Genomic DNA, 10,854 nt, shown 5'->3' on the forward strand with positions numbered 1-10,854 from the left:
GATTTTATCAAAAGCTTTCTGAAAGTCCAGGTACACTACATCTGCTGGATCTCCCTCGTCCATCTTCAGAGTTACATCCTCAAAAGATTCCAGAAGATTAGTCAAGCATGATTTCCCTTCATAAATCCATGCTGACTCTGACCTGTCCTGTTACTACTATCCAGATGTGTCGTAATTTCGTCCTTTATAATAGACTCCAGCATATTTCCCACCACTGAGGTCAGACTAACTGGTCTATAATTTCCTGCTTTCTCTCTCCCACCTTTCTTAAAAAGTGGTACAACATTAGCCACCCTCCAATCCGCAAGAACTGATCCCGAATCTATCGAACTCTGTAAAATAATCACCAACGCATCCACGATTTCTCGAGCCACCTCCTTCAGTACCCTGGGATGTAGACTATCAGGCCTCGGGGACTTATCAACCTTCAGACCTTGCTTGAAAGTGCAGAAGCTTCATTTGCAGTTTGGCTAATGTGGTGGTTAGTCATGGAGCACAAATCTGTCAATGTTCTTTAACAAAAGAGCATGTTTATTACACAAAAGAAAAACAAACTATATTTCTGCTGTTTACATTGAAATCTTTGAGCTATAGCAAAAATAGAGTCAACTGTTTTTCCCATCAATATCCTTTACAGGGTCAATCCCAGTAAAGTATTAGTCATGATAACATTTCTTATTCAACTGACCTTTTCTATTTTTGATAGAACTAGAGAGGAGTCTAGGCTAACAGCTTGAATATTTCCACAACCTAGAGACTGAACAAGCTAAATACTCAGTTTGGAAAATTTTACAAAACTAATACGCTGTCCTTCTGCTGGGAATGAACTGTTCTTTTGAACTGAAATCAGGTTCTTGTAAACTAATAGCATCCCTGATCGTTGGTTCTTATTTCCTTCTATATACTGTAATATTCAGCATTTACAAACACTGCCTCAATTAACAGCCTAGATATCCTGCCAGGCACTTAAACTACATGGTCGCCTGGAAAAGACGGTTTAATTCACTGTTCTAAATCTGCTTCTGACCTCTTAATAAAGTTATCTTCACACAACTTAAATTCCAAAACTACTTTATTTAAAACTCAAATTCCAGAAGATGATAATAATATTAAAAACTTTACAGGAATGGGAACTAAGTAGACAGAAAGAGTTGATTAAGAAGATGTGAAACAATAAATGCTCCTGTCTATGTACTGAGGTGCATAATTGATGATTGAGACTGGAACCAAAATATTAGTACAACTTCCTTACTATGGAGCAGAGAAGCTTATCAAGCCACTGCATAGATCACTTGAGTAACGCCAACAATCCTGAACAAACAGATACACAAAGTATCAGGGTTAGGGTAAGAGTACTGAAGCAGAGCAGTTCAGTTAAATGTGGACAATACCAGAAATGAGAATATTCACTCTATGAAGAAACGTGCAAGGAAGTGTTTTATTATTCCTGTAAGAGTAATTAAGAAAGCCGAACAGAGATTTCCAAAATTGCATGAAGGCAAACAGTGAATTGGTAACAAAGGTACAAACTGCAAACTATTAGAAAAAGAAGTTTGAAGATATTTTATATACCTAGGGGATATTGAAACACCTGAAAATTGGGTACATTATATTTCTTTGGGGCTCCAACAACTCCAAAATTCCATCTGTGAAGCATGCATGCATAATCATGGGACAAGTCAAGCTCGACCTGATACTGGTGAGTTGTTAGCAAACATACAAGCAGCAGGCAGAGTGTGACATGTGTCAGTGCTCACCTGATGCCAGTTATGCCATATTGCAGTTCAGCACACCAACTCAAACTTGCACAATTACTTCTGGTTAATTACTAATTTCTTCTGGCTGTTATTCTATGAGTGTCTGGTATGTTGTTGGTTCATGCTGAAGTGGTTTACAGGAAGTGGTGTGGCAGGCTATGAAGGTTCGCATTAATTTCAACATTTCTGCACAGACTAGTGGATCCAGATAATAGTCCATGAGTTGGCATGCATTGGAGAATAAACAAATATTACAGCAAGCTGCTGGAAGAGAATGGAGGAGAGGATTGAAAAGCTCAGAGAGAGATTCTCCCTCTTGGATTTCAGTGAGGAACACTGCCAGATGTCTATACTTCAGTGAGGACATTCTCACCTGAAATATGCCATCTGCTGCACAACTACAACTAACCACATTTCATTCTCTTGCCAGAGCCAGTTAGCAGAATGAACCTATATCTTCACTCAGATTGCAGGCTTTGCTTTATGGGCATCACGGCAGGTCAATATTAGAGTCAATAAAGTGTGGCACTGCAAAAAGCACAGCAGGTCAGGTCAGGCAGCATCTGAGGAGCAAGAGTCGACGTTTTGGCTATAACCTGTCATCAGGACTGTAGAGGGGGAAGGGGGCTGAGAAATAAATTGGGGCAGGGACTAAGGGGAAGGTAGATGAGATGGTGATTAGGTGGGTGAAGGTAGGAGGCAATTGTGATAGATTGGTGGAAAGTGTGAACTGGATAGATGGGAAGGAAGATGGATAGGTAGATCAGGGCAAGACGGCGGATCTGTGTCGGAGGTTTGGATCTGGGATGGGGTTGGAGGAGGGATGAACATTGAATCCACCAGTTTCCATATCTCCCCTCCCATGGGGAAGGCCCATGGTCCACATCATGCCATCAAGTCTCTGTGGTCAATAGAGGGCCACTTCAAGGCCTGACCCCTCCCCCACCCCACCAAACGCACTGCAGGGATTAATCCAGCTGCTGGCTGTACTGCCACCAGGCCCCTGATAAACTAAGCCGTGTAGACACTTTGTCAAGGAGCTGAGCTCAAAGCAGAGGAGAGCCACAACCAATCCCAGCATTGACCCTGCTGCAACCCCAAGAGACTCCATCCCACTAATCACTTACCTCACCCCTTGGTCTTGGACATCTACGGTGCTCTTCTGGCAGCAGCCTCAACCATGGCACTGCTGGGGGAGAGTGCCTCTGGCCTCCTATTGGTCAGTAGCACATGATCGGCAAGACTTACACCTGGCAAGCATACTCTGGTCACCTCTCCAAAGCCTGATTGGTAACAGATTCAGAGGACCATGCTTTCAGGAGTCACCTTGGGTCTGTTGCCAAACACTACTGTGAATGATGAAGTCTGCCCACCAGTACTGAATCAGAATGAAGAGTTCCATTTCTCAGCAATGAATCCCTCACTCCTCACGCACAGAAAATAAAGTCAGCTTTGGTGATTTTGCCAGAGATCTTGATTGAGAATGCAAGAGGACTATGTTATTTCAGCAGTTTAACTGACAAGGTAATGACCCAACCATTTCAATTCGAGGGAGGCTCAATCAAAACAAGTGTATTTTGGGGACTGTTTTATCTAACAGGGTTATGTCGCTGGTGGCCATTTACAATGTACAGAAGCATCCCAACCTTTCCATTACGTAATTAAGTAATATGAATGTACACACTTGAATAAAATTCCAATTCAATTTAAATCTAGATTAAAAAAATGCTTGAATAATCTCATAACTAAAACCCACCTCTCTTCCTTTGAGAGTGACCAAAGCAGCAAGTGGCTTGGCGTAGAACCTACTGTAGGAGAATCCGAGACAGCCGTACATGCTATTAGCTGTAAGCTTCAGGGCCTTTTGTCTGATGTCATACTGCAAATCAAACAAAATCATGTGTCATTACACGTTAAGCACCTTCAAAAAAGATATCTAGCACGACTAAAATTTTAACTTCATTCAGGAGCAGACTAAGATGATTACCTTCTGGTGTCAACAAGCTGCAGGTCCCCACCATAGTATCTGGAGGTGCAAAGTAAATGCCACTTTTGAAATACTAACCAGAGAAAGCCATAGTATCATTGTAAATGCCATAAAAAATTGCGATAATCAAACAAATTACCAGTCTATTACTATTGCCTAATTCAACACTGGCTCCAAACTAAAGACATTCTATATTTCTCACTTGCAGTCATCTCCAAGAGTGACAAGTGATGTTATAAATATTAAAATGTTTCAGTGTTTTTTTTCCCCAAAGACAAATCATCTCAAAATGCTGCTGTGAAGTGATAAATCAGTAATACATCCAGAACTGTCATATTACTAAGGCAGTAATCGTACTAACGTATTTCAGTATCATTACAATCCCAGCCATGATACAGTTCAGCTTTTACAGTCTGCCCAAGTTGCCAGTCAAATGATAATTGATAACAGTTCCCCCTGCTTCAGTGAAGCGCAGGATTTATTAATTTTGAGAATTACGAGGCGGGGGGTGGAAACAATAAAAAAGGAGAGAGTAATTTGACGATTGCTATCCTTTGTAAATATCCAGAAAGTTGGAGACTTCAGCTAGTTGAAATCTCCATTTTCTACCCCACCCCCACACAAAGACAAGAGAAGTAGCCACTAAATGCTTGAAGATTTTAAGGAAGTAAAAAGCCTTTAAGTGCTGGAACCATTGTGGGTAAAACCTTGCTACCTATTGTTACCTACAATTTATATTTAAAATGGTGCAATTTTGTGCATTTTAAAGCAGCAAAAAAAAACTTCCATATAGTACATTCTAGACAGAAAAATAAAACCTTACAAGTCAACATTTTCTCATCCTCCTTCTCCCCGCCACAGAAAAATATAATACTAAAAGAAGTCATAAATAATAATGAGTTTCTATGCAAAATTTTTGTTCCTTCAGTCAGAACACATCTGACTTCATACTTCAGCAAATATACATAGAAATATACAAAAGAGGAGTAGAATTAGAACTCCAAGCCTCTCAAACCTGCTCCACCGTTCAGTAAGACCAGGGCTGACTTGATTATAACATAGAGAGAAAGTGAGGGCTGCAGATTCTGGAGATCAGAGCTGAAAATGTGTTGCTGGAAAAGCGCAGCAGGTCAGGCAGCATCCAAGGAACAGGAGAATCAACGTTTCGGGCATTTCCTGAAGAAGGGCTTATGCCCGAAACGTCTATTCTCCTGTTGATTATAACATATTCCTGCCGACCCACCAGTAAGCCTTCGCCAAAAATCTGCTTGTGACTTGAAAATGTCCAAGCCTTTTAAAGAACTGTGCTCCAATAATTCATGACCTTCTAAGGAAAAAAAATCTCCTTGTCGCTGTCTCGACACTTCATTTTGAAACAGGGATCCGAGTTCTACATTCTCCTACAAGAGGCAACAATCTTTCAACCAAGTCGTCTCTTACTCTTCTAAACCCGAGTGGACACAATCCTAGCCTGTTCAATCTTTTCTCACAAGACAACCCAACCATTCCAGATATTAGGGGAGTAAACATTCTATTATCTACTTTCAACACGTTTACATCTTTCCTTTCATAAGGATACAAATTCAATACACAGTATTTTAGATGTGGTCTCATCAATGTAGTACACAACCAAAGTATAACTCCAATAATTTTGTATTCAATTTCCTTCAGAATAAACAAGAATATTCAGTCACTAAACACAGTTTTCCTCATTACTTAATGTATCTGCATATTAATTTTTTGCATATCACACACTGTGACACGCACATCCTTCTGCACCTCAGAACTCTGCAATCTCTCACCATTTAGATAATATGCTTCCATGAGCCTTTCTCCCAAAACGGCCAATTTCACATTTTCCCACATTGTATTCCATTTGCCAAATTCTTGCACACATTTATCTGTATCCTTTGGTAGCCAAATTATGTCCTTTTAACAATTTCCTTTCCCGCCTAAATCAAACAAATTTTGCAACCATATCTTTAAGTCCTACATCCAAATTATTTCCATACATACATACAGTTCAAAGTCCCAGCACTTATTCCTGTAGCTCATTGCTTATTACATCTGGCCAAACAGAAAATGTATGCCTCCTCTCTGTTTCCTGTTAAGACAGCCAATCTTCTATCCATGCCAATATGTTAGGTCGACAACATGAGCTTTTAGTTTCTGCAAGGACTGTTGATGTGGCATTACATCAAATGCCTTGTAAGTTCAGCACATTTTTTATTAAATGTCTATGGTCAAGGCTAGGCATTTTATAACAAATAAAACACATCATTCCATGTCCTAAAGCAAACCTGGTGACACATCACTGGAGCTTTCTCTGTAAGTTCTTAATAGTCAGACAAGGTTTCCATACAAACTTAGAAAATCTCCAACACACAGGCCACTCAGTACATGCCATTCAACAATGATCTCCCACTTTCCTGAATATAGCCCTGCAGGTGATGGTTCTTCAACTGGAGATCCAAGAACTTTTTAACCATTGAGAAAATGTCTGTCTCTACCACCCTGTCAGAGCTGCGCATCTCAAATGCACTCAGAAGAAAAAAAAATTCCTTGCCTCCCCTCTAATCTTTCTATCAAGGATTGTATAAAATTTAGGTTTTGACTTTAATGTATGTTGACCCTATTTGCTCATTTGAGGTCCCTCAATTTTATACACATCAACTAACTCTTCAATCATTTTTGTTCCAGATTATCAGGAACTGCTGTTTTATGCAGTTCTAGCATTATCCATTTCCATTATTCAAGTCTATGCCTTGACGAACAAAGGAAAATATGCGATATGCTTCTGTAATGACCTGTGGAATAGCACAAAGTCTCTCTTTTCCTCCACATTACTCTGTATCCTACCGTTTATTTGCGTAACTTATTTGATTCCAACCTCCATCCCGCACAAAATGAATTATCTCACACATTGTCAACTGAATTTCATTTTTACTGTCCAGACAATCTAGATCGTCCTGTAGAAAAAAGCTTTACTTCTTACTACCAATCACTTGGTTAGTTTTGCATCATCTGCAAACTTCATCATGCTCACTGCATTTCATATCAACATGCAAAGAGGTCTTTTTGCCTATTGACAGCTCTTAGAAAATACTATCCAATTTATCCCCCTCAGCAGATTTTCCCATATAGCTTGGGACATTTTTTTGCTTGATTGACCTTAGCCATACCAGTTTGTTGGGTTACAAGTCATTCTTCCTGACCTCTCCGCCCCCACCCCACTCCGGCCTATCACCCTCACCTTGACCTCCCTCCACCTCTCGCAATTCCAACGCCCCTCCCCCAAGTCCCTCCTCCCTACCTTTTATCTTAGCCTGCTGGACACACTTTCCTCATTCCTGAAGAAAGGCTTATGCCCGAAACGTTGATTCTCCTGTTCCTTGGATGCTGCCGGACCTGCTGTGCTTTTCCAGCAACACATTTTCAGCTACAAGTCATTGGCCAAGCTTAAAGTTGAGAAGTCTATTAAATCGTCAAACTGGATAGTGGTGAAATCTCATCACGCACTGGAGTGGATGAACCAGGTCTTTCCCATTTGGGTAGATTCTCCTCAATCAAGACTGCACTGCTTACCTTGAGGAAATGTCACGTAAACCCCTAAAGGGGAACCTTTAGTTTGTTTTCATATCAAAAACACCATGTGCTCAGCTTTGTGATGCATAAAGCAAAGCAAAATCCACAGAGATCACAATTCTTCAAGGATGCCCTCAATGACAAACACACATCATTTGTCCAGACACAGCCTGAAAGGCATCATCTTCCTCAGTACAGTTGCACACTGTGCAGAATTTTCAGCATTCAGTCTATTAAACCCCTTCATTGTGTTAAAGTCTCCACAGAGACCAAGAACTCTGAAAAAGGAATTTTAACCTATGCTTAATAGCTGAAAGGATGATATAACAAGATTTCACAATTTAAGACATTTTCTGTGACAAAGGTTGAAATGCGACTGACTGAAAACAATAACCCAGATTTTCTAATGGTCAATCACTGTTTCTGCAGCATAGATGCACACAAGGACCCTGCAGACTCTGAAGGAATTGCCCAAGAAACTTAAGATTCCACTGGGCAATTCCCCTTTGCCTGGAACCTTCCGAAAGTATTCATTCAAATCGTAGGGCTGCATTGTAGTTAAATAAATAGAGGAACCTCTATTATCCGGCACTCGATTTTCCGAATTTCGGATAGTCTTGCAAGATAGCAACGTCCTGATGCTTGGCTCAACTGTGTTATCCTGCATTCGATTACCCAAACAAAATATTCCCCGCCCATGTCATTCCGATAATCAAGGTTCCTCTGTCATTAAGGTTAGACAATTAAAAACTTAGTCTAACTCCTGAATAACTAACTAATCCCCAGCAATGTAACCCCCACAACTACTCCTGCCTGGACTCTTTCAATTACCGTCTGATAATTCCCATCCAACCCTGACAATCCCTGGACCAGATATCTCTCACCCACTCCCATCTACTCTAAACACTCGATCAAATACCTGGCCCTTTGCTAGCTGGCATCCTACCACTGCTGCGCCCTATCTCCCTACCATTCCAACTACACACTTCACTTATTTACTTACCACTTCACAGTGGCTGTCAAACCGACAAGCGCTGATTCTGAAATTTCAGAATATGGCAGCTGACTGCTTTGAGAAAGGGGGACCTTGTCTGCCCTTTTCTGACAGCTCAACGCTACAAAGGGCCTGTCAGAACAGATTTACGGTCACGTATTTCTGAAGTGGTCCTGATCGGCATCTTGTGTTAGAAACGCAGATCTCTTTTGTTGTGTAAAGAAGGTGCAGGATGGCAATCTGCACAAGATTGACACTCCTCGGAAAATCCAGCCCTACCATCGTAGACAACTTGCACATTAAATCACAGAACAGAACAACACCCTTTTACTTTTTGTACAAAAATACAGACATACATTATACTGTCCTTTAAGGAGAAATTCATTTCTCCCAGGATCAGTGTAAGGTGATACCTAGCTCCCAAGGATATATTTTTGTTCTCTTCTCTGCCAAGGAACTTTTAATCCCAGAAGTGGCTTGCAGAGTGAGGTAGGATTGTTTGGGGGATTTTCCTTTAGTGTGACCCAGGTGAATCTTCAAGCCTTGCATTAATTCATCATGAACTTTCAATCCAAACACACTTCCACATTTATTCCTGCATGGTGAACCATAATGGCTTGCTGCCTTTAGTGGTTCACCCTTTTCCACAACCCTGACAGACCACTCTCATCTCTGAGCTTCAAGGATATCTAAGATCTTCCACCTCGTAAACCTGTCTAGGTCATCATGCCGTCTGCTTAGCAACATGAATCCTGTGCCCAGGTAGGAGGGTGCTGAGCTACCTTTAGATCCCAACACGCTTTCATTTTGCAACTAAATACAGCAAGTAAGTAAATTTAAGACACAACTGTTTACAACCAAATATTCTCAACACTCCTCTTGAACTCTGGAGATTTAGTTTATCCACCATTAGCATACATGTTGTTCTCCTTGTCTCCAAGTGTAAATATGGTGCACTTTCTTCCCAATAAACAATTTGGGTCCTCTGCAACCCCTATTAATCAAACCATCTATTACCACACACACCAACACCTGAAGCTTGTTGTCAGACAGATTTCAGAATTGGACCCACAGGGCTCTTCATTTCATGTTAAAGATACAGTCTAAGAACACAATCTTCTAAACTTCATAAATGTAATATTTCCCAAACACTTTAAACATATTGCTAAACTTAAAACAGTCATTATGTATTTGAAAACTACCTGCAAATAGAGATCTGTGTTTAGGTCTGGTTGTTTCATCAGCTGTTTGACTTGACGCCGCCTCTCCACCAGCTTTCGGATTTCCTTGGGCAAAATGCCCATTTCCTGATCTTGATCTGGTATTTCAGGAATCTCTTCTATTTCATTAGCCTTAGTAAAACAGTACAGACAAGAGAAACTGGAATGATAAATTTTCACAATGTAGCAAGTACTGATTAATATTTTCAGTTCTTATACTTTCTTTGCAGAGATACACTCTCAACTATGGTTAAAATAAAAATGTTCTTCTATCTCAAGTTACACAAATCAAGCAGTTTCCAAACAACATCAGTAAAATGAATGTTACTATAACACAACATACAGTAACAAATAGTTCTTTAGATGAATGTGCAATTGGAAAAAATATGTAAATGTGGTTATAACAATATTGAAGTAGAAACTGACAACCAGTTAGAAATATTTGCATTGTTTTCTACATTATTGTCCCTCTTATAGAAACTATGAAAATCTCAAACACCTTCACCCTAGTTGACCATTCAAATCACGTTTCAGCACGTTAGAATATGTCATCTCAATGGGAATTAAATTGACCAATAGTTTAAGGAATTAAATTTACCAATAGTTTAATAAGGCACAAACAAATTCAAGAAGATTAGGCAAAGACTTTGGAAGAAATAATCTGAATATGCCAATAGACAAGTGTATAGAAGGCATCTGTGAAACAGGCAAGATAAAAATGGAAATTTAGTCAAGTAAATTCAGGATATTACAGTGGAATCCAAAGAAACTACAGTGTATTTATTCTACACACGCATAGGCTTCCGTCAGTCAAACTTGAATATAGAGGGCATAAGAATTGAAATTGGGAAACTCTCAAGGACTTGGACCAATAGATGTAAGAGCAGGTGGAGGCACTCAGCACACAGAGTCTTCTCTGCCAATAATGATATCCTGGCTGATTGGATAATGCTTAACTCTACTCTCCTGCCTTATTCCATAACCCTTTATTCTGTTGTGGTTCTGTTCACCGAGCTGGGAATTTGTGTTGCAGACGTTTTGTCTCCTGTCCAGGTGACATCCTCAGTGCTTGGAAGCCTCCTGTGAAGCACTTCTGTGATCTTTCCTCCGGCATTTGTAGTGGTTTGAATCTGCCACTTCCGGTTGTCAGTTCCAGCTGTCCGCTGCAGTGGTCGGTATATTGGGTCCAGGTCAATGTGCTTATTGATTGAATCTGTGAATGAGTGCCATGCTTCTAGGAATTCACTGGCTGTTCTCTGTTTGGTTTGTCCTATAATAGTAATGTTGTCCCAGTCGAATTCATGTTGCTTG

General features: G+C 40.3%; 1 protein-coding gene across 1 annotated transcript in view; it reads right to left on the minus strand.

The window, feature by feature from the left end:
* pola1 (polymerase (DNA directed), alpha 1) overlaps window positions 1-10,854 on the minus strand; it is a 281,247-nt gene that overhangs the window by 200,361 nt on the left and 70,032 nt on the right. Inside the window, exons 25-26 of the mRNA XM_043700756.1 lie at window positions 9,526-9,675; window positions 3,514-3,636 (exon numbers count right to left, since the gene is read on the minus strand). Coding sequence (XP_043556691.1) covers window positions 3,514-3,636; window positions 9,526-9,675 — 273 coding nt within the window. The remainder of the gene's footprint in view (window positions 1-3,513; window positions 3,637-9,525; window positions 9,676-10,854) is intronic.

This window comes from Chiloscyllium plagiosum, chromosome 12 (assembly GCF_004010195.1).
Source record: "Chiloscyllium plagiosum isolate BGI_BamShark_2017 chromosome 12, ASM401019v2, whole genome shotgun sequence".
Lineage (NCBI taxonomy): Eukaryota > Metazoa > Chordata > Chondrichthyes > Orectolobiformes > Hemiscylliidae > Chiloscyllium > Chiloscyllium plagiosum.